This window comes from Neomonachus schauinslandi, chromosome 1 (assembly GCF_002201575.2).
Source record: "Neomonachus schauinslandi chromosome 1, ASM220157v2, whole genome shotgun sequence".
Taxonomy (NCBI): domain Eukaryota; kingdom Metazoa; phylum Chordata; class Mammalia; order Carnivora; family Phocidae; genus Neomonachus; species Neomonachus schauinslandi.
This window is the reverse complement of record NC_058403.1, coordinates 72536973-72561467: the sequence shown is the minus strand read 5'-3', so window position 1 is coordinate 72561467 and position 24495 is coordinate 72536973. Positions and strand designations below refer to the sequence as shown.

Sequence of the window (24495 nt, the reverse complement as noted above, 5' to 3'; positions counted from 1 at the left end):
CCCAACATTCTAAGCTGAATGCTGAGGTCCAGGGACCACTGATAATTTGGAATTGTTGGAGGCTTTGACAGATGCCATTAAAGCCAAATGAAAGCCATTTAAAAAGTGAATTAAAAATAAGTTTTGATGCCTTTATAAAGTGCACAAACTTATCCCAAACCCACAGCTGGTCTAATTGATCCGAGCCCTTCTCAGAGGTCCTTCAGATCCTAAAGCACTTAACCAATCCGTGACTCCTCTTGCTTCCCAAGATTGTTCTGAAAGTGCTTTGTAAACAAGGACACCGAACAAAAGAGTGGGGCAACCACTGGTTTTTATTATTCTATTATACTTTTACTGTATTCATTTGATGCTACGTAGGCTCCTCTATGCTCCATCAATACCTAAATTTTCTTAAATCGGTAGCTACCCAGTGAGAATTTATCAACCCGCTTTCCTCGCCCTACACCCTACCAGTCCCTGCCCCACTCTCACCTCCTCCCCTCTCCACATCTTTGACCTGGGAAGCTCAAATTTCGTAATTCCAACCCGGAAACAAAGACGGAGGGAAACGGTGAGGGGAAGCGGAAAGTGTTTGTTTCCTCTGGAGGCTCTGAGCGCGGACACTACTCCTCCGCGGACCGTTTGTGCTGCCCTCCTAGGAAGGGTGCGGGGTGCTTGTTTTTCTGACGGACGGAATACGGGTGCCGGGCGGGCTCTCGCGGAAGTCCATGCGCCATTGGGAGGGCCGCAGTGGCTGCTCTGTGCCCTTGTTGCCGAGGGCTTCTTCCTGGGTCATTCCTGGAGCAAGGGCCGGACGGGGGCTGACACCCGGGCTGCCGCGTGGCCCTGTCGGCGCCCGTGTGACTTCCTCGCCGGCGGGATGTGGCGACTACGCCGGGCCGCCGTGGCCTGGTAAGTGTGGGCTCCGACCTGGCCCCGTTATTTCTGGGGCCTCCGAAAAACCCGAGTTATTTCATCACTACCTTCAGAATGTACACGTAACTCTCAGGCCAGGCGGAGGGTGGTTGGAGGATTCCGGGATATTTTTGAGGACCCGTAGTTAACAGAGCCCTGACCCGGCTTACCTGAGGTGCCGGCTGCAGTCCTGGCCCTTGTTCCTGTTCCTTTGCCATTCGAAGATTCTGGGCTCCTTTCAGTCTTGGCCTGTCTCTATTGTCCTTTTGTTCCTGCCCCTTTCACCTTTCTGCCCTTGCTGTTATCGCTGTCTCTGGTTGCTTCTTGTTTCTGCCCTCTACCTCCCCGGCCTCTGGCTCTGTTCATGTGTCACCCTCTCCGCCTCTCAACTCTTTTTCTTCTACCTCCATGCCAGGTGTACATTGCTCTTGCGGGTACAAGTTCTTCTCCCAGAGTGAAGAGGACTCTGCCTCTTGTCCTAATCCGCTGAGTAGACTTGCTTTGGAGTCAGTTCTGGGCAGTGATGCAAATGGTGTCAGAGATGGTGGTTAGAGATGCCCTCTTAAGAGCAGCTTTTCATTTTTAGGCAGGAAGACTTGCTTTGGATGCAAAGTGGTGAATATAGCACCAACTTTCTAATCACACTGTTACTGCTGCCCTGGCCTGGTTTAAGCCCAAGTAAAAAATCTTAGAATCTTTTTATTTCTGTGGGTTACTATATACATTTGAATAAGATTTAAATTTGACTGTATCTTTACACGTATTTGTGTTCTAATATCCTTAAATACTTCCAGGCTTAACTCATTGTTGCAGGCTGTTGATAAGAAGTCGTATGCATCAAATAAGGTTAGAAAAACTTGGTTTTCCTGAATTCGCTTCTAAACACCTGTCTTGAATTTTTTTCATAACGTTGTTTAAAGGGTGTAGGTAATTTCTAGTTTTTATAAGGAATGGAATCCATTTTTATGAAGGTTGAGTCTAAATTTAGAACTGGATGACATACAATAGCTATAGTCAGAATAACTGAATAGTTATTTCTAATTTTATGGAATTTGAGTTTCTGAGTAAATCCACAGCCCTTGATACTGCGGTAAATTATTTACTACCTTTTTATTTCTACTCCTCACTGTTTACTGGAGAAACATACCTAATTTTATTTAAATAAAAAGGGAAAAAAGACTTTGCAGAAAATAGCATACTTCATTGGAACAAAAGAGATACATAGGAAAACTTTAAAATTTGAGCTTAACAACAGACTGATTAATAACTGATATTTGTTTATTCAGGTGGATGCTGTTGCGCTAAATTGTTTAAGTTACTATTGACTCCACAGAGTCATGGCTTAAAAGTGTTTATGTTGATAGCACAGTTTAGCTCCCCTGCAGAAGTAGAGATGTGGAAGGTCAGAAGCCTCAAGCTCTGGAATTTGTCTTTTGCTGTATTTCTTTTGCGTGTTTGTTATGAAGGAGTACATTTAAATTCCCATTCTTAAACAGATGGGAACATAAACATTTTTTGATATAACATATCTAAATACATATGGTAATATAAGAAGATCAGTGACCAACACTTATTTAGGTGCAATAAATGTTTGTGTAAATTTGTTGAAAAAAGAATTTGTATTAGGAGATGATACATAGGTTAAAAGAGATGATAGATGAGAGAGAATACATGATTTCGGGAGTCATTGGGGGGGTTGTTTTACATCACATTGATTTTTAGTTTGGCCAGATATAGAAATCTATATTCAAAATACTATTCCTTCAGAATGGTAAAGGCATTTCTACATTTTTTTCTAGCATCCTTTGTCACTAATACAGACTCTTGGGACAATCTGAATTTTGGGTATTTGTAGGTATCCTGTTTTTCCCTTCACAGAAGCTTTCAGGATCTTGGCCTTATCTTTAATTTCTCAAGGCTTTGTCCTTGACAAAGGTGTGGGTGCCCCCCTTCAAGCTCCACCCCAAATCTGGCTTGGTACTAGTGGGCCTTTCTGTTAAGAAGATTCTTCAGTTCTGGGAAGTTTTTCTTCTTTCTTTATTTTCTTCCTTTCATTTTTCCTCTTTGTTTTTAGATTCCTGTTAGGTGAATTGGTCTTCTTAGATTGATCCTGTATGTCCATGATTTGCAAAATGTGATCTGTGCTTATCATATGTTAATAAAAAAAAAAAAGTAGGCATATGCTACAATATGTGTATATGCCCACTTATTTTTAAATTATATATATCTCTGTATTAATTATTTACATTATAATTCTACCCTAACATAATCTTGAAGGATGAGATACAAAAAAATACTGTATCTAGAAGCTTTGGTACTTTCTTCCTGAATCCCAGTGAGTCATTTTGTGTATCCTATGGAACGCATTCCACACACATCCCCACTTTGGATACCACTTCTGAGTCACTTAACTTTTTTCTACTGATTTCCACCATTTTTCTTTATGTTCTAAGTTCCCAAGAATTTCCTTAATACGTTTTCTGGTGTTGCTATTCATCTTTTTTTATTGGCTATTACAGCTTTAATTTCCATGAATTCCTTTCAGACATTTATTAAGCTCTTAAAGACATGTTTAATTCAATAAACTTTGTAATAGCATCTTAGCAACAGGACTCCTTGGGTCTGGAGTTTATCTATTTGGATATATATTTGGATTAACTCCTTTCTTGAAAAAAGCAAACAACTTCTGAGGGATAGAGGGCTACTCATTGATACATTAGTAGAGGTTAGTGCAGTTAATGTTGAAATGACATTCATTGAGCACTTACTCTATGGTCATTGCTAGGTTCTTTCACCTTTTGTTTTGTTTTGTTTTTGCTATTCTCCCAATAACATATGTTCATTCAGCAAAATTATTAAGCATCTACTACTTGTGAAGCACTGGGCCAGGCTTTAGAAATACAATGACAAGCAAAACAGGACTGCCCTGGCCTTATGAAGATGCAGTTTACTGGTAGAGACAAATATTAATCCAATAATTACAATATTATGTAATACCAATTTTATGTGCACTGAAGAAAAAGTACAGGGAGCTAAGAACTGTAGGAAGGGACTCAAATTAGAATATACGTTCCAGGAGAGGAGGGAATGCTGAAGTGAAACCATTTGTGACCAGAGTTAACAGGAGTAGCGGGAGTTAAGTAGGTAGAAGAGTTTGTCCAAGTACAGTGGGTATCAAGGCCCAGAGGTGGGAAGGAGTATGGCACAGTCCAGGAGCTAGCTGAAAACTGGTCTGGGTGAAGCTGGGAGGAGAGAGGGAGAGAGGCAGGACCAGACCCTGGAGGGCTTTATAGACCAGGAGTTTGGATTTTATTCTGAATGTAGGAGACATTGAGATTTATGCAGGTGAGTGACAGTGATCAGATTTACATTTCAGAAGAGTGCTCTGACTGCTGTGGAGAATACCTCAGTAGAGACTGTTAATAGCAGCCAAGGTAAGGAACGGTGGTAGTAGAGATGGGAGAAATGGAAGATTCGAGATCTGTGTTGGAAGTAGAACTTGAGGATGAGGAAGGTGTCAAGAATGAACCCCAAGTTTGTGGCTTGTGCAACTGGCCAGGTGTTTGTGCCATTTCCTGAGATAGGAAGTACTGGGGGGGGGGGTGAGGGTTTGGGAGGAGGGAGGAAGGATATCATGGATTTGGACATTTGAGGTACTTTTTGATATTTAAGGGGTGATGTTCAGTAGGCATTTGGACACAAGGATCTGGAACTTAGCTATTTGTATTAGACATACAAGTTTTGAGAAACATGAGTATGTATGTGGTAATTGAGGAAATGGGTATAGATAAGATTGCCTGGGAAGAGTGAATAGAGTGAGAAGAGAAGTGACTTTATATCTAAAGTCCCATGAACTCCCCAACATTTAAAAGGTAGTTGGGGAGGGGCGCCTGGGTGGTTCAGTTGGTTGAGCATCTGATTCTTGATTTCCGCTGGCGTGGTGATCTCTGGGTCCTAGGATCAAGCCCGTGTTGGGCTTCGCACTCACCGGGGAGTCTGCTTGGGATTCTCTCTCCCTCTCCCTCTGCCCCACCCCCCACTCTGCACACAAGCTCTCTGTCTCTCTCTAAAATAAAAAAAGGGAGGGTAGCTGGGGGGGTGCCTGAAAAAGAGTGGCCAGTGAGTAGGAGTAAAGCTAGTGACTATCGATGTAAAGGGAGTTCCAGCAAGGAGGGGGTCAACACTGTCAGATACTGCTGAGAGAGAGAAAATGAGAATTGAAAAAATAAATACCCATTGGAAGGCATCAGGACACACAGTAAGGGCTGTTTCACTGAAGTGATACAAATGGAAATCAGGTTGGTTTGGCTTTTAATAGAATAGCTAGAGCAGGGAACCAGTGTCTGTTTTTTCTCTCTTCTTTAAATTGAGAGAGACTTGACTAGTGATTCCTGAAAAGGCAGGAAGAATTCCAAGGAAACAGAGGGATTTGCCTTTGAAGGGAAGAGGCGTACTAACTGTAATCTCACAGGGCTCAGGGCTCAGGACCCGAGGGGACAGGGAGCTAGAGGAGGGTGGGTGTAGATGCAGTAGGAAATAACAGGATGTCTCCTTCTGATGGCTTCCATTTTCTCCAGAAAATTGCAGGAAGTATAGGGAGAATGTGGGAGGGGAGGGTAGAGGAGGGTGGAGAACATCTGAAATAGTCCTAGCAGAGAGTGGAAAAATGTAAGATTGTCAGGCGTTCTTGGGGACCAAAGTGAGATGTCTGTCCAGTAGATGCAATTTTCTTCAATAGTGCTTCATTCCCTTGGTACAGGCTTAAAGTGGTAATAAAGTTCATCTAGTGTTTGTATTTTGCCAGACAAGTGTAACAAAAAACCAGAGGGCAACTGAGTTTAGATTATTTGCAGAAGAGTCATTGAAACTATGAACTATTTATTATAAGGTGGGTAAGTATGTAAGTAGGTAAATAGATAAGGTGGAGACTTAAGAAGATAGAAGGATCCGTGACTTGGTTGTTCCAGTAGGATCAAAGATATTTGTATCGAAGGGGATTATGGTCTGAGAAGAAGATAACTTGAATTAGTGATTATTGACAATAACTCTGATATAGCTATTATCCCATTCTAACAGATTTTAAAAAACTGAGGCTTTGGTAAGTTCATAATTTGCCCTTGATTGCACACAGGTAAGCAGTGAAACTATAAATGGAACCAAAGTTTATCTGGCTCAAAACACTAAGTGGCTGTAAGGATAGAGCTGAAAGAAGTTTGAGCTAAACGTTATGGAACCATGGGCTATTCCCCCCAGTTGGTTTGGCTCTTGATTTTTTATATATCTGTAAGTGGTAATGTTAGTCTCCCAGCAAAAACATCAGGATTACTATTTACTCTTTTCCCTTGTCTCCCGTGTCTAGTCTGTCATTCTGGTATCTACCGTTCCCTTCCCTTTTCAATGCTGCCACCTTAACTCACTCTAGTCTGTTCTCTTATATCTGCACAACTGATATACAATCACCTTATCACTCCCCATATTACCAAAAGCTGAGTGGTTTTAACAGTAGACATTTATTTCTCACGGTTCTTGGAGGTTGAGAGCTCCAAGATCAAGGTGCCAGCATATTTAGTGTATGGTAAGGACTCGCTTCCAGGTTCATAGACGGGCATCTTCCTTCTGTGTCCTCACATGACAGAGAGGGAGAGATCGATCTGTACTCTTCATCTCCTTACAAGGGTACCAATCCCAACACAGGGGCTCCATGTCCATGACCACATACAAAGCAAGTTACCTCCCAAAGGCCTCACCTCCAAATACTTCATGTTGAGAATTAGGCTTCCATATATAAATTGGGGGAGGACACAAATATTCAGATTGTTGCACATTGCCTTTAGTATCTTCTTTTATTACTCTTTAATTAATCTTACTCTATTCAGAAACTTTCAGTCAGGTACCTTATATGTAGTTAATGATTTTTCCTTAATTTCTATCCCTGGGCTATCTGAGACCTAGAGGAGAGGCCAAACAATAGCTAGCTATTCTAAGCTGTTGGAATTTTTGTGCTTAAAAGCAGGTTTGCATTCATTTTGTTTCCAATTTTACTGAAAGCGAATAGCAGTTAATAATTAAGTAAATGAGAGGGCAGGCTCTGGAGTCCCACTGCCTGGGTTTGAATCCTGTCTATGTGGACTTGGGCAAGTTATTTATGTGTCTGTGCCACCTTTTCCTCATTGGTAGAATGGAGGTAATACCAGTATTTTCACCATAGGATTTTTAGCAGGATTAAAGGAGGTAGCACATGCTGCAACAGTGCCTGGCATGTAGTAGATGGTTAGAAAATACGAGGTACGGTCTGACATAATGTGGTTGGTCACACGCCCGCCTGTGTGTTTTCTCTTGGGTATATTGCTCTTTTTATATCATTTCCTTTGCCTTGTTACGCAGTCTGATCTTTGTCCCGTGCTCTTTTTTTTTTTTAGTGAGGTCTGCCAATCCTTAGTGAAACATAGCTCTGGAATCAAAGGAAGCTTACCACTACAAAAACTGCATCTGGTTTCAAGAAGTATTTATCATTCACATCATCCTACCTTAAAGCTTCAAAGACCCCAATTCAGGACATCATTTCATCAGTTCTCCTCTCTAACTAACCTTCCCTTACGTAAATTGAAACTTTCTCCAATTAAATATGGCTACCAGCCACGCAGGAATTTTTGGCCAGCGAGATTAGCTGCAAGACTCTTAAAACTTCGATATCTCATACTAGGATCTGCTGTTGGGGGTGGCTATACAGCCAAAAAGGTGAGTCTAATTTCTACTGCTTTTTCAATTATTTTAGCATGATTATTTGAGAGTTTTATAGCACAAACCATTTTTCTTTTGTGCAATAGAATATAATTAGATATTTAAAAATGTATTGTGTATCTCTACCATGTGCTAAATTGTTTTAATGGTGCTAACAGAAAAATGCTCTTTGAATCTTGGTTCTACTTAAAGGAGATGAGAATGGCCTAGTGGAAGGGAGCACTGGGCTGGGGTGACGTCACCTAGGTTTGATTTTCAGCTTGCCACTTAGTAGCTCAGACAGGAAAGTAGGTGGCATGCTAACACAACCACTTTTTGGCAGCTTTGGGAGTAGAGGCGACACCCCTGTTTGTCTTCTGTTCCACAGTATTGTTTAAAACCAGGTCATGAAACCTGTTTGAAGTAAGACCATGTTTTGAATTTTTACGTTTTCCATATTTTGTAAAGGAATATTTACATATTTTATATGCTTGCCAGCTAATTTGTTTTTAGAAGAGCCGAGGCTACTTTTGTTTCTAAAATGTTTGAACATAATACATTGTTCATAGTAGATTAACATGTTTTAATTAGATAAGGTAGTTTTTCTTTATTTTTGTATGACGTTCAGAGCATTTGATTGGCGTACTTTCTTTTCTTTTAGACTTTTGATCAGTGGAAAGATATGATACCTGACCTTAGTGACTATAAATGGATTGTGCCTGACATAGTGTGGGAGATTGATGAGTACATCGATTTAGGTTTGTATCATCAACATTGAAACACGTTTCTTGGTAGTATCTTTGGGAAAGAGAAATAGTGGTATTGAGATAGTTTCTTCACTCATGAGCTTACTGTGTAGCAGTTTTATTTGAATGGTAAAAGTAATAGAATATCAAAGAAAAAATTGGTAGGAAAAAAATAATGCCCTCGCCCATCACTCTGACATAGCCACCACTGTCCTTCCTTATGGACATTTTCTTTTAATTGTAGCTAGTCTATGTGTGTGGTTAATATTTTAGAGCCATAGTCTACATACACTTTGGTTTCTTATCATTTGCTAACTAACGAATTTGTCAGCTAAGCAGCCTTCCTAGATATCACTTTCAGTGTTGTGTATTGTTACCCAGAACAGATACACCATGACCCACCTAACTAGTTAATTTTGACTAGACCCCTTGGTTACCTCTACTTTTTGTAACCAGGTCCCTAAAAGCCTGCTAGTGTCCGTAGTAATTTCTCCCCATAGTCAGCCACTGTTCCCCCTTTTCTATAACAGGTAGATGAGAAAAAAGTATATTTGATAGTTCTGATTGCCAAGATTAAGTTATGGTAATTAAAAACTTATTAACCTCAGTCTCTGTTTTTTAGACTTTGTCTAATTTTTTAGCCTAGGTGTATAGGGGGGTGGAATTTATGTACTTATTCACACGGCATTTTCTTAAAGATAAAACCATGCTGCATTGACAGAGGAACCTGCAGGAATTTGAAGCACTCTTTCAGTATTTTTCTAATATTCATGTGGAGAGCTTTCGACTTTGATGTATTTGCCAGTACCACAGTGTGGGGCTGAGGGTCTGGATTCTGAAGCTGGGCCTGAAGCCTGACTCCCCACTTCTCTGCTGTGTGCGCAGGTCCAGCTACTTAACCTCAGTGCCTCAGTTCCTCGCCTGTAAAGTGTGGTTGATGATAATTGTTTTGTAGGGTTGCTATGAAGATTGAACAGGTGAATGCTTTTATAGCACTAGAACAATATCTGACATATATTCTTATTTTGAGAATATTTATGTGTTTTGGTCTTCTGCAGAGAAAATTAAGAAAAGCCCATCCTAAATCAGAAGATACTGTAAAGTTGTACCAAACCTCGACAAAATCGTTGAGTGTTTGTAAACAAAAATAAATACTCTGACCATTTTATAAATAAAGCTAGCAAAAATAAAACCAAAGCTTGCCTTGGGCTCTTAGACAGTTATTTCCAAATAGTAACAAGTGTGAATTTTCTGAAGGTCTGTGAAAGGACAGAGAAAAGTAATGGAATTCTGTTTCTGAACTCGAACTGAGATTTCATTACTTTTTTTGAGTTTGGACCAGGTGTTACAGGAGGCGTTTTCTCTTTTTCCTTTGATTCTTAGCCTCTGCTGTGATTTTCTCCTTAAAAGTATTTCTGATTCCAGTACAGTGTTAACATTGTTCATATAGTGCTTCTGTTTCAAGGCATTTAACTTATAGAGCAAAGCTGTCCATCTAAGCCAGACATTTGATGAGTCTTTTTAAACAAATTTCATGGCTTGTGAAATATCCTCAGAATTACATATTGTTTCAGATACATGTAGCCGTTGTGGTTGTAATAGGGAGAAAAATGGAAAAATATTTTAATTTAAATTTATATATATTTATATATGATATTATTTAAATTTTATCAATGTTTTAATAGTGAAATTCTTATTTTGAGAAATTTTTTTCATCTTCTCCAGAGAAAATTAGAAAAGCACTTCCTAATTCAGAGGACCTTGCAAAATTGGCACCTGACTTTGATAAGATTGTCGAAAGCCTCAGCTTATTGAAGGACTTTTTCACCACAGGTAAGGAAGGACCTATTTAATCTCACTTAAAATGTCAGAAACCGCAGAGGAAAAATACTGAGATGTATTCATTTGTTGATTCCTATCTTTTAAATGAAAACATTTAGTACAAATGAAAAACAGGTTTTTGAAAAAAAGACGCACAAAGTTTTGGTGCTCAGTGGTTTTAAATTTTGGTTAATGCAACAAAATGAAAATTTGTAAGAGCTTAAACATGCTTGGCTTTAGTCAATGAGGGAAAAAAATATCTCTTGTTCCTGACAAGTAGATGAGACTTCCTATGTGCTTGCTTTTCATAATTGGTTAGAACCAATTTGGTGATTTTAAAACAAACTTAATTATGATGTACCATAATGAGTAGAATTTACTGAGGTTAATCCTGGTGTATTTGCCCAATTCATGCCCTATCTTGATATAACTCCAATCTCAGACATTTGTTTGCTCATTCCTGTCAAATTTTACATTTCTATTTCCCCTTTTGCTGGTTTTTCACAGGTCACAAATTGGTTAGTGAAGTCATAGGAGCTTCTGACCTACTTCTCTTGTTAGGTGTGTAAACAGACATTTTTGCTGACCTTAACATGCCTTTTAAATGCTTCTAATAAACTAGTTGCAAATAAAATTTCAGACCAAATTTATGCTGCTTATGCTGAATTTTAAAACTCCAGAACTATATTGGGCAAACTCCTTATCTTATAGGTGAAATAATAAAATAATTATTTTACAGTAAAACTAAAATTCCTAAATATGTATCTGTAAGATTAAAACTATTAGGAAGTTTGCTTAACCAAAATATTTTCTTGAACTTGATATGATTGTTTCTGATAATTGAAATGAAAAGTAATTTTAGTTTGTCTCATCTGTCCTGTCACAGTTGACATTTTAAATTTATTTTGGTATTATCTGTGGTCTGTAATGGCAGTGGTAAATGGCTGAACTGTAAGTACTTTCATGGAAAATAATCCTTATCAAAGATTGTCTTTTTTTTAATTGTAATTTTCAGTGAAATTTTAAACATGTCTTACAATATTTAAAAAGGTTTTTGTTTTTTTTTTGACATAGGTTACCAGTATGTTCCTTAAAATAAGAATAGCTTTTAATTTTCAAAAAAGTGATTTTTGCTCTAAAAATCTATTTGCCTTTAAAATAAGTTGGATGGGGCGCCTGGGCGGCTCAGTCGTTAAGCGTCTGCCTTCGGCTCAGGTCATGATCCCAGGGTCCTGGGATCAGCCCCATCGGGCTCCCTTCTCGGTGGGAAGCCTGCTTCTCCCTCTCCCACTCCCCCCTGCTTGTGTTCCCTCTCTCACTGTCTCTCTCTCTGTGTCAAATAGATAAATAAAATCTTTTAAAAAAATAAAAATAAAAAATAAAGTAAGTTGGAATTTGGGCTATTGACAGCAATGGAGAATTTAAAGGACTGCATATTTATCTTTAAGGTTCACCTGGAGAAACAGCATTTAGAGCAACAGATCATGGATCTGAAAGTGACAAGCATTATAGAAAGGTAAGTATAAAGGAGAACTCTTCACATAGATAGTCTTGAAAGAGATAAAATAGTTTTTACCCACCTAGAAGACTTGAAAACAGTAGCATCTGAGGAGCAAATATAAAAGCATCTAAGTAGAGGTGTTTTAAATCTTGGTACAAAGTGGACGTACTATGTGACAGTTCTGGAAATATTATTGGAGAAGCCCATTTCCTTCATATATGCTCTGTGAAATATTAGTTATACAAGGATTGTTTTCAACAAAGTGCTTTATTGTTAAATATGTATAGGAAAAGCTGAGTAAGTAAAATAAACAGGCTTTTCTTTTTCCTAGGACTTTTCAGACGTTAATATACTTGTGTGCATTGTGAATCCCAGAAGTCAAAGTGTACAGAGTTGTCCAGATTTATTTAGCAACAGAACCCTTTTTCCATGAAATATATTCTAGGGACTAATGTTTCATGGCATATACTTAGTGGAAATATTAAGAGAATAGGAAATGGGTTATTAGGGGATAGATTGATTCTGTTACATTAATAGTCAACAATTATGTATGGAGTTATTTTGGTTATGTCAATTTCAGTACTTGTGTTAAAATCCGTATGAAAGTTTTGGTAGAGTTGCTGATGTAAAATAACATAGGCATTGCTCTTTATTTATATTCATATGTTAACCTGATATTCTCTTAGTCTTCCTTTTTTTCATCTTTTGGAATTGGTAAGATAACTGATTCCTTGGAAGTTTTTCTGAAATAATATTTAGATAAATAGTTACCGGAAAAAATATTTAATGAACATTTTAAAATTAAATTTGGAGTATGTAACTTTTATACTGAAGGTTATTATGGTTTTTATAAATTGAAGGGAAATTTATGTTTATTTGGAAAGCAGAAAGAAAATAATTCGGATGCATAAGTTTCCATCTCTCTCCTTGTCCTTTAACTTTGAACTTTTTGCGTGATATTCCAGGTTTAAATTCCAGTATTTCAAAGACTTTTCTCTTGCCTTTTAACTAGATCTTTTAGAGAAAACATTTTAAAATGTGTGTGCATATATGTGTATGTGTACAAGTGTATTTGCCTTTTAACTTGATCTTGATTGATACCTTTTCCATTGGCATTTTAACAAAAGGAACATCCTTGACTATTCATGCTCCTGGGAAGAAAATTTGAATAGCAATTAGCCAATTATGCAAAGCTTATTTGGAGCCAAGGCCTTGGCCCTTAATGCAGATAGACTTAATGTGCAGAGAAGAGCTAATCTAACAAGGGAGAAGGAACCTCTCTTATAGGATTAGTAGTGTGGTTTTCAAGTGGCGAGGCCTTGTTGCCTAGATCAGTTAGGGGAGGTCGGCATCTTTGCTATTCTCTGTTATGGCCAAGGATTGCTTTGGTGAATGAAAAAACTTGTTTCAGGGTCTAGCTCAGATAATCTCCTTAAAATCCTGCTAAGATGCTTAATGAATAATTGGTAAGTGATCAGGAGCTTTGCAGTACAGAAGAAGCAAGAGAATGGATCATATGGAGATGGAGAATATCATTTTAGTCTCAGATGTTTTTTACGCAGTAGACATAAAAATAAATTTACTGCTTTATTTTATAGTTTACTTTGCTTGAAGGTAAATGTCCTCATCTACTGTTTCCTTTTAACTTTTTCATAATTTATGGTGATTATCTTTCCCATTAAAAGCTCAACAATTAATATTACTGAGTCTAGAGTTGTAATTAAGGTGCTTTCATTACAGTTTAAATTAAATTGTAGCAAATGCAAGTTGAAGAATTTACTATACAGGAGAAGTATTTCCAGCCTCAACTAGTGGTTTTAAATTTTGTTAATATGCAACATTATGTGTTTCAAGGCTTGGCTCTTACCTATGATACTCTTGCCTATGAGAGCCCCAGATAGAAAATGGTATTTAGAGTTTGAAGCAGTCATGCCTTAGCTTAATGGTTGTCTGGGTTGTACCAAAATTTCTGGCCAGACTTAAACTAGAAATGTAAAAGTAAATGTGAATCCAATTTTTTTTTAATTTTTTTTTTTTAAGATTTTATTTATTTATTTGACAGAGAGAGACAGCAAGAGCGGGAACACAAGCAGGAGGAGTGGGAGAGGGAGAAGCAGGCCCCCCGCTGAGCAGGGAGCCCAACATGGGCTCCATCCCAGGACCCTGGGATCATGACCTGAGCCGAAGGCAGACGCTTAACGACTGAGCCACCCAGACGCCCCCCCAATTTTTTTTTTAAAGTAGTAATAAAAACATTTCTACAGCTAGAACTAGAAAAGAGATTTGTCCTTTCTAATAGAAGAACACAGGGGCACCTGGGTGGCTCAGTCCATTGAGTGTCTTGACTTGGTTTCAGCTGGGGTTGTGCTCTCCCCATCAGGATGGGGCCATGTGTTGGACTCCCCTGCTTCCCCTCTGCCCCTCCCCCTACTCATGTGCTCCCACTCTCTCTCTCTCCCTCCCTCCCTCTAAAATAAATAAGTAAATAAAAAAAAACGGGAACACATCTGGAGAAATGCTGGCAGGTAGAGGAACAGTTAGGACCTTTCAAAATCAACTGAAGTGAAAATGACAGAGTTGAGAGAATACAGATGTCAGATTATTTGACTTGAGTCAGACAAAATGAATAACGCAATGAACTGATTACCTATGGTTCCCAGTCTGGGGTCACTATACTTTCAGGTACTCGGCAAAGTTGTAACTGAGGTCTACCAAAAGTCTACCAAAAGGGAAAAGCATATATTTCTGCATGATGCTGCACAGACTAACTAAACATCAAGTTCCTTTGACTTTGCCTGGATTTATATCCATTCAGTTTATGGACAGTAGTTGTTTACATCATGTTGACCAGAAGTTCTGATACATATTACCAAATTTAAAAAATGGAAAAATATCAAAACCACTTTTCAATAAATGCTGTTAATCAGAAATTTTTAAATTTATATCCACTGAAGAAAAATACTAGAGCCCTTGATGTCAACTGAATAATACCCTTGAGACCTGGAGACCTTCAGAACCACCTGAAGGCAAATTGAGAACTGAAGTAGTGAGCCTATTTTAGTGAATAATTTGCAAATCTGCAGGTTTCTGTATATCAATCATAACATAGCTAGGTGACAAGACCACTTAGTGAATCTCCTTTTTTAGATTCAGTAAGATTGTCTGTTGTAGTGAAAACTAACTTGCTAAATGAGACATCTGTACTTTTGTTTTATCATGTTTCTGATTGGTCATAAACATCTCACAGAAGTAAGCAATATGGTCATTCTGAAGGTTACAAGCACATTTATAATTTATAGAAAATATTTGAAGGACGTTTTTAAAGGTCTAAATCATGAAGAGTGGTATTACTGTTTTAAGTGTAATTATTAGATGGTAATTAATGTTCTTCCTTTCCATATGTTACTCTAATTCTTATTTTTGTGGCTTTACGTCTCTTGTACCTCCCAGCTGATACCTTTCTCTTCCCTTTTCTGCCAAATTTTTTCTCACCCTTAAAGCCTCGCTCTGTTGTCCTCTTCGTCAAACCTTCCATAACTATTTTAGTTCCATTAACTATATTCTTAACACTGAAAACAGTTGCCAGCTGAAACATTACTTACTTTGGCTTGCATTCTTTCTATCATAAAATCTCTTTCCTCAGAACACCTAGGATAATACTGAGCTTTTAGCAAAATTGTGTGATTGATTTAACACAGTGAAAGAGATGCTAATTGAAGTAAATTTCATTAATGCCAACAAGTAGGCCACAAAATCTTGTATGTCTTCGCTCTGATCACATGTGAATTTCTCTTGGCCTTTGATATTTGGCATCTACTGAGGAGCATAAGAATGTGAAAGTAGTACCTATGCTTGGTAACTAAAATGAAGCAGCATTGCTTAAGTAGGATTTATGTTTCTGGGATTCCTCAGGCAACAAATAATGTAGTAACTGTGCAAAATGAAATTCCCACAGCCAACATCATCAAGCAACCACAGATCAGTAAACTTAAGTTTCCTGAGCAGCTAACTGGCAAACAAGGTTAGAATCTTAGCTAGGAAGCCAACCCACTTGTGCACTGGAGTGCAGTAGTTGGGAAGCAGAGGTATCAGCGGAAGAAAAGGAAGGAAGAACTGCATAAAGAAAAATGGAATGGCAAAACAGGCCATCCTATTTTATTCCTTCATAAGCACACTGTCCTTTTATGTCATTTAAGAAACATTAAGTACATACTGTGTACATAATACTGTTTTTTGGTAACAATTTAGAACAAAGGGGATTTGGTAGGAATTGTAATATTGATAACAACTATCCGTAATAGACTGATTTATTCATCTCTTAAAATTATCAGTTGTAGAAATTGTCCAAGTAGTAAAATAGGAAATTATATTTCTGAATAGAAGCAGGTTAAATAATCCAAATGGAGAGATATATTTCTTTCTGATATCCATTAATAAACATTTTTCCTTTGACCATAAATACCTTGAGCAGGGCTATGTATTACTGGGAGGGGGGAAATAGTTATTTCTAGCTAATCAAATAGAATTATTCAAACTTTGAAAAGTAGTTTAATTCATACCAGTATTTTTTGAATGGAAGTGAAAAGAAGTCTTCACTTTCATAAAGTTCTTTTCTGGACCTAGGTTACTTTGAAAAGTAATAAAGCAGGGGTTGGCACACTTTTTGTTAAAGGGCTAGGTAGTGAATATTTTAGGTGTGTAGGTCCTAAGTTCTCTGTGGACTACTCAGCCAGCCCATCTTCTTAGTAATTCAAATATGCCTTCTGATGTATTGTAGCATTACCATTTTCTTCTTTTAAATGTGGATTAAACCTCCTGGAGTCAAGGCCACTTTGTAAATAGACCATTGTGCCGATAGGACTGCATCAGGTACAGACTTTGTAGTCACACTGCCTGCATTCAGATCCTGTCCTTCCTGCTTTCTGAGCTATGTGATCTTGGTTGGACAAGCTCAAACTCTTGAGTTGCTGGTTTCCTCTTCTGTAAAAGGTGGAACCCCTGCTTGATAGGGTTGTTTTATGTATAGCCCTTTATTTTATTTTTATTTTATTTATTTTTTTATTTATTTGACAGAGAGAGAGAGAGATAGCGAGAGCAGGAACACAAGCAGGGGGAGTGGGAGAGCGAGAAGCAGGCCTCCCGCCGAGCAGGGAGCCCAATGTGGGACTCGATCCCAGGACCCTGGGATCATGACCTGAGCCGAAGGCAGACGCTCAACGACTGAGCCACCCAGGCGCCCCTATGTATAGCCCTTTAGCACAAGATCTGCACATAATAAAACTAAACAAATACTGGCTATTAGGGTGATGAGGATGACAATGATTATTATTACCTTACATTCTTAATTACTGTATGAGTTAATTGCCTATTAACATTATTTGATGAATTTCCTCCCCTTTTCTTAATTTCTGTGGAGTCTGTTCTGGAGATTATGAAAAATGGGAAAATAGATTATAGGGCTGATGTATAGCTTATTTACAGATTACACATTTTTTTTGGAAACCCAATTTGAATTTTATACTAGAAACTTCGTGTGTGTTATTAGGTAAAAGTAGGTCATAATTTGATCATTGAAGGAACAAACATGTGCCAAGCCTTTCTTTAGGTGTCAGCTAGAACACATCTCAAGTGTCAGGTCTTATTCTAGGTGGTAGGTATACAAACAAACAGGATAAAAGCCTAGTTCTGCAATGAATTTTTAAAATGCTGTTATAAATACAGTATTTTAAATGTAATCACATATGAATGACTTATAATTGTAAGATTATTTAAAATCTTTCCTATCAACAGAAAGACTTTAAGGTTTCTGCAGCATTTTTGGCTGATATTTTGGTTTCTAGAGTTATCGCTGATTTTCTTGATCTAATGTTATAATTTTTTAAAAATCTGACAATACTGTAGAAATATGAGACTGTGAGAGTTGCGGGGTCAAATTGACAGTAACTAGGAGATGTTTAGAGAGTATATCATTTGTAGTTGTTTACAATAACTATTGCTATTTACAACAGTTATGTTTATATATAATGTATGTGATTTTAACATAATTATGTGCTGTTTCTTGAGGGAAAAATGTCTGAGCTTGGGAAAATATTTATTGAACAAAATGTATTTTGTCCATTTAAGGAGTGTGTCTTGCACAGTAGTCACATTTCTTTCCCTTCCTTATTCCACGTGGCTTTATTAGCTCAGAAGCTGTATTTAGGGTGAGATTTGATGCCCAAAATTGGATAAAGGTAACCTCCTTTAGTTATGTAGCATAGTGTAAATAGTTTTTTCTGTGTCTAATTCTTGTTTGCTTCCTACTTTTTTCAGGAGGTAACAGTTAATTTCAACTATCTTCACATAACAGTGCTTCAGTAACAAACTTGGAAGGAAAGTGAGGTGTCACTAAAAAGAGGGTGTTTGCTTGTAATGTAATAGATATTGTTTACCATACCATTTGTATATAGATACAAGCAATGGATTAGGGAGGGGTATTTAAGCTATAAGTAAAAAACAAATCATGTGCCTGATAGACTAGCACAGTTAAGAAATGTGGAGTATTTGCTCACTGCTTTGACATTATATAAGTTAGAATACTGGTAGTATGTTAATTAAAGTACAGGTACACGACTATATAAGCCAACACAGAAGAAACCTTTAAAAGGGTATTGTTTTGAGACATCTGAACATTTGGATGATGAGAAGTGATTATAGTAAATGACTAAATTAATAAAAATAAGTTGGATTTCTTCTTTCTGCTTTATGAAAAACAATCATACAAAAAATGAAAAAATGATGGATAGTTAGGAATGATGAGGACAGTGAGAATAGTTGGTTGGCATTGTCTTTCTTTGCTAGATTTATCCATGACCCTAAAAGTATTCATTTAAAAGATCTATCTTTAAAGATCACCGTGATGAATGAATTTGGAAACAGATGTTGACAGTTCAGTTATGTCACCTGCCATTTTGATGTTCTCTCACTTGTCACACAAATTTCAACTAGTTTCATCCTTTGATTTATAGTAAGTCAACCAGTTTTATTACTGTTGGCATAGCCTAATGTATTCAATGTAAGATTCAGACAAAAATCTCCCTAATTATATGCCAATACTTTCCCTTAATTTAAAATGCTTTACTAGAATATTAGCTTTCCTGTTTGTATTTATTTCTTTTCTGGAAAACTTTCATTTATAGTAGAAGTCTTTAGGTTATATAAAGTTAAGTTATTAAGCCTCTGGATGATTCTACTAATTAAAATTGAATGTAATGTTAACCAGCATTTTAGGAAGCTTTCTAGTTGTATTATATAAAATATAATATTTTGGACAATTATTTTAAAAATCTCTGAAGCTATTTGAAACTGCCAGTTTAGATTATTTTAATGAGTTTCGTTTTCCTAGCTCTTTTTATTTTTATAATGTGGTAAAAATTGAGCCCGTTGTTCTCCCAGAGCCCTGTTCTTCTGCATATTAAATAGTGACTCCATTCATTGGAACTTTACGTTTTTTTTAGGGTGTCTAATTGAAAAAATACTAGGCTTGTGACATTTTCAATCCTTAGTTGTCTTTTCTCCCACATCTCTTGGGGTCTCTTATCTAATAGGCCAGCAATTAAAAATACTGTACAGAAAATGACATGTATTGAGTACCAATCCCCATGTAAATACATTGTGATAAAAATTGCACCAGTTAATATTTCATGATTATTAAATGGAATGAATTTTGAACATAGGAATGGTGATTGTGTTGTACATAGGTAGCTGGGTTTTGTTTCGTTTTGAGTTTTCATAATAACTGTATTTCCAAATCTCAGTTATGTTCTTTTTTAAAGTGCTTTTGCTTTAGTAATTGATAGATTACTTACGTTCTTAGAGGCTGTTTCTACTGAATGTCAAAACAGCTCATAAAAAGTGAAAATTCAGTCAAATACTTTATGTTGTATGAATTTAAAACAGTGCCTCAAACATTATTTTTTAATTTAAAGAAAGAGAATCCTAAATTGCAGTCAGATAAGCTTGTGTGCGTAGCCATGTAGAATATATGAATTAATGTAAAACTGTGATTAACTTGATGCTTGGAAACTCAATGGTTTTGAGGGACTGTAATCTTTAAGTCATTAGATATCAAGGAAAAATACTTAAGAGTAATAATTTAATAATTAAATAAGCTATTATTTCAGTCTTGTGAGAATTATGGTTGAGAATTAAGATTTTTTTTCCCCTTTTGTATCAAGTCAGGAGCATACACTAGTTCATATTGGCAATTCAAAAATAAGGGTTGAAGTAATAAGTTGTTAACTACAATGCCACTTTCCTTGAGCATTCCAGTTAGTCTAGGTTTTACTATATATTAATATTATATATCTGGCTCATGTTACTCAGCAGACAGTCACATTGCTTTTCGCTTTTTAAACTCTGCTGTTTCGTATTTTGAGACATCTAATTTTACTGAGGGGAAAAATGGAAATGTGGTATAGAGCCCTGTTATATAGTGGCTCTAAAGGTACAGAAATGCATTTCCGTTTTTGTTATAAGCTATCCATTCTTCCCTAACTTAACGCCCGTTCCTTGCTTGTGCCCTTTGGTTTAACATTGTTCTCCTCCCCAATTTTCCTCTTCTCCTCATTGTAAACTCATGGCAGGGTCTGCTTGGTGAGCTCATTCTCTTACAACAGCAAATTCAAGAGCATGAAGAGGAAGCACGCAGAGCTGCTGGCCAGTATAACACGAGCTATGCCCAACAGAAGCGCAAGGTGATGGCTCATTTAAGGGGGCTACTGATGTATTCACACTAATCAGCCATTTCTACTAAGATCATATCACCTTAATCCATTCATGGACTCCAGTGATGGGAAATTATTTTTAACAAAGTAAAAATATAAAAGATACATAATACAAATATGTAACTTTCCTGAAGTGGATAAATAAACCCAAAATATTAAACATAGGAATTTTCTCAAACTGAGATTCTCTGTGAGGGTCCATGGATTTGTATTTAGAGAAGAATTATGAATTGTGGTTTGCTTGATCCAGTTATTGTATCAAGTCACCCTCAGTTTTTAGCTTGTCTGTGGTTCTCCCAAGTTTTCATTCCTAAAGTGTAAAGGACTACTGTGGACAACCACTATTTAAATTATTTAAAGAATGAAATTTGCTTGTTTTAGTAAAGTGGGTCAGCAGAAAACATGGTTATTTCTTATAGAAAAAAACTATTTTGGTATAAATTTTGGGCAAAATTATTCGAATACCTGATAAACTCATTGATTAAGTTTTTCCACAATCATCAGTGAAGTCAGCACAAATAAATTTTCACCTTGGACTACCGAAGGATTGAATACTGGAAATTTGATACGATTTGGGTTGCTGAAGAACAGATTCTAATAAAAGTCAGCATAAATCTGTACAAATGTTTGGTTTTAGGTATAATCAAGAAGTCCTTAAAAGGATGCTTTTGGCTGTTAGATAGTCCCATGGTGTAGATCCCAAGGTTAATGTTCTGAAGAGACTTGAGTCAAAATGAAATGAATGTACTGACTTTAAAGTTACATTCTGAGATCTTGACATCAGCTTAATTAGGTTACATATATTAGATCAGGAAAGTTTTAAAAGTCATACACAAATTTTACTCAGGAAAAGAGATTCAGCCATTTAATTAGCTTTCCTGTAGATTCTGGTTTGAAGTCAACCAATATTATAAATAATGATTTGATGCAGTAATTTTGCTTACTAACCTTACCTCATTTGGTGATGGGTAACACTTGAGAGTACTCCTCACAGTTTCATTTATCTTTTCAGTCACTTCCTGGCTTTTCTCAATTCCATGGCTGTAGAATCAACTCCTGTATATTTAGCTTTCAGTGAATGAACAACATAGGTTGAAATCGAAAATAAGTTATTTTCCTATTTGGTTGAGTTAAAGTAGATGTGTTAAACCAAGGAAGGGCTTATTTTAAATGGTGCTTTAGCATTCTCTGCTCTGTATGTCATTGAAGTGCCATTTAAATATTCTAACAAATTGGATGCATAAGCTGAGCCATCTGTTCCTTAGGTTTGTTACAGAAAGAAGGGAAAGAACTGATATGTTCTGTTTTGTTAGTTAGAAATATGAATAGCTCTAGTTAGAAGTTCTTGTTTTTTCATAATGGTAAAATAATTTGAAATGAGTCCCACAGATCTGCCATTCTAAGATTCTAAGATACGGTTTAAGATCATCGATATACTTTTGAATCGGATGATTTAAGGGATATTAGTAGTGAATAATGTTCATTTTCTGCATTGCCCAAGGTTAGTGTTCATTTGAGGCCTACTTTACTAGGCAGTTTTCAGGTTCAGAGATCTCATTTCTCTTTCTGAGGTCATCAGATTGTCCATGTAATCTTTTATTCCTCATTTTCCCCCTTTGTAAAATAGCAGCTGACAGGACTGCATCTCCATGTGGTGTGGTTTATGGAGGCGTACTTAGTCGAGCACCAGGTAGTCTGGCCCACTCTGGAGTTACCCAGTGCGAAAGTAAATGGAACTTCAAAAGCAATTCACGCTCTTCTATAATGACATCATTCCCCTGGCTGTCCCTAAAGATCATTTCCTTACTGCCATCTTCCCCCGTTTCTCCCTGTAGTGGGTACACAGGTGACTTTTTCAGCCCTTCACTTCCTCATGATCCGAATCCCAATTAGTGAGATTTGTGTCATTCCTCCAGGCATTTGAGGTTTTCTTGAGGTGCAAAACCACAGCTTTTTGTCACTTTTTAATCATTCTTCCTCCCTTACCTTCTTGAAAATGTAAGTAGGCCTTCATTTTTTTATATCTTATTAGTAGCAGCTAATAAGCTGTCCCTATCGCTCATGTAGACAGTAGATTCAAACTGCCTTTGGTAGTTTTGCCTCCTATGAATACGTATACATACATGGAAATGTTTACAAGTCCTTTACCTATGTATTTCGGTGTTTCAGAATGGCCACAATGGCTTAGTAGGAAGAAATACTTAAAATACAACACTCAGGCTTGGTTTTGTGAGGAGCTAGTAAAGGTTTTTCTTTTTCAGCTTTAGCTTGTTTCTGCGGAGGATTCCGCTCTTTCTCCATCAGATTCACAGCCGTGGAATTGTAGAAAAGCTGTGGTTTCAAGACCATTGATACCCATTTCTGTCAGGGTGAGTTTCAAATTAATTTCATAATGCAAACTGAATATATTGAACAATGGGACAAGAACTTAACTCTTGTCGTAAGTAGCAGAACTTTACCAGTAAAATGCATCAACATTAAATATACCCGGATTAGCTAGTTAAGATATTGAATAAGTGACAGGTGAAAAATCATATGTGCTGTTCCCATAAGAAAATACGGAAAAGTATCTTTTCGTTATCTTTAATATTTACTTTGTAAACCTAAAGGTTTTCATCTTATTTCCTAGAATGTATTAGGTCTGATTCCCGATCCACCACCACACCTGTCTTTTAATATAATGTTAATTTTGATGTTCCATTAAACTGAGTAGATAGGAAGCATAGTGATAAAACTACACATGAGTTATGCCTAACACTTGTGCCAGAAGGGCAAATGATAAATCCAAAGACTTCTAAAAATCCAAATTTATAAAAATCTTAACAGTCATCGTTACTAAATTACTAATATTAGCATAAAGATTGTGATAGTCTAATAACCTTGTATCATTTTAACTTTTTATAGACCCTTTTTATTTTACCAAATTACCAAGTTAACCTTCTCTAGACCTTGGTTTACAGTAAGCATTCTAACTTTTTTGTGTAATTGTATTAGTTACTTAATTATTGTCCCAGATGTAGAGTACTAGTGGCTTTTCTATTATAATTTAGGATATATTGCAGAAGTCATTAAGTATTCACATTCAAAGCTAAAACAGTTTATACTAATACTGCTTATACATTTCATACTAACTTAGCTGCAGTCGGATGAGTATTTAATAGAACACAGTTACCTTTTAAAATGAATTGGGAATTTACACAGCAAAATTTTTATGACCACATTATTACAGCATGATGGCATGCTGTATGAAAACAATATGGAATTATTTATTTCTTCATCGGTCTTCAAGATTTTGTTCTTTGGGTTATTGGTGCCTTCTCAACTTGCTTGTTTCCTCATATTTTAGGAGACTGTTAATAATTCTTGTCCATTTTACACAAACATGGTCAAATGAGAAAGCTTCTCTCCATAAGTCTCTGCTTGCTGTACAAGAATGAGAAAACAGTAATACAAATTTTGTTTTATATTATATTTTCTTCAGTCATAGACTTTTAAGGAAAAACTAATGTTTGTAGCAAGTATTATTTTTATTTAAAAGAAGTTTGGGGAATATTTTGAGAAACTATTTGGAAAGAGGAATTAAAACCTCAAAATAACTTTTTGTGTGGATAAGAGTTACTAATATCTACCTCAATAAGTAAATCATTTAAAATCTTTTCATATATAGTTGCTACCATAATGTCTTGATTGCTTAAATAGCCATTGAAGAAAAGTGAACAAGGACTTAACATGAATTTTATCTTGAGTTTTGTCTCCTATGAAATAAATTCATGTTTATGAATTTTGATGACCAGAAATTAGACAATTATTTTGAAAGACTGAGTATGACAACTTCTGCACCTCACCAAGGAGTCAAAGCACAGTTATATGGGTTTGTCATAAATGATATCATTTTAATAAAATTGATCATTGTGTTTTATATTTTGAATTATACTGTGACTAGAGCCTGTTAATGTAATAAAGTTCTTTGTTGTTTTGGATATTTTATCTTAGAACTATTAGCTTTAGTAACAAATGGAAGTAGTTTCCACAATAGCTGTAGATT

At 36.6% G+C, this 24495-nt stretch overlaps 1 protein-coding gene across 1 annotated transcript in view; it reads left to right on the top strand.

The window, feature by feature from the left end:
• The first annotated feature begins 691 nt into the window (after positions 1-691).
• Positions 692-24495, top strand: part of OPA1 (OPA1 mitochondrial dynamin like GTPase) — an 87520-nt gene continuing 63716 nt past the window's right edge. Inside the window, exons 1-7 of the mRNA XM_044919888.1 lie at positions 692-894; positions 7317-7635; positions 8279-8375; positions 10089-10196; positions 10692-10745; positions 11633-11700; positions 20310-20420. Of these exons, the coding sequence (XP_044775823.1) occupies positions 863-894; positions 7317-7635; positions 8279-8375; positions 10089-10196; positions 10692-10745; positions 11633-11700; positions 20310-20420 (789 nt within the window). The 5' untranslated portion in view covers positions 692-862. The remainder of the gene's footprint in view (positions 895-7316; positions 7636-8278; positions 8376-10088; positions 10197-10691; positions 10746-11632; positions 11701-20309; positions 20421-24495) is intronic.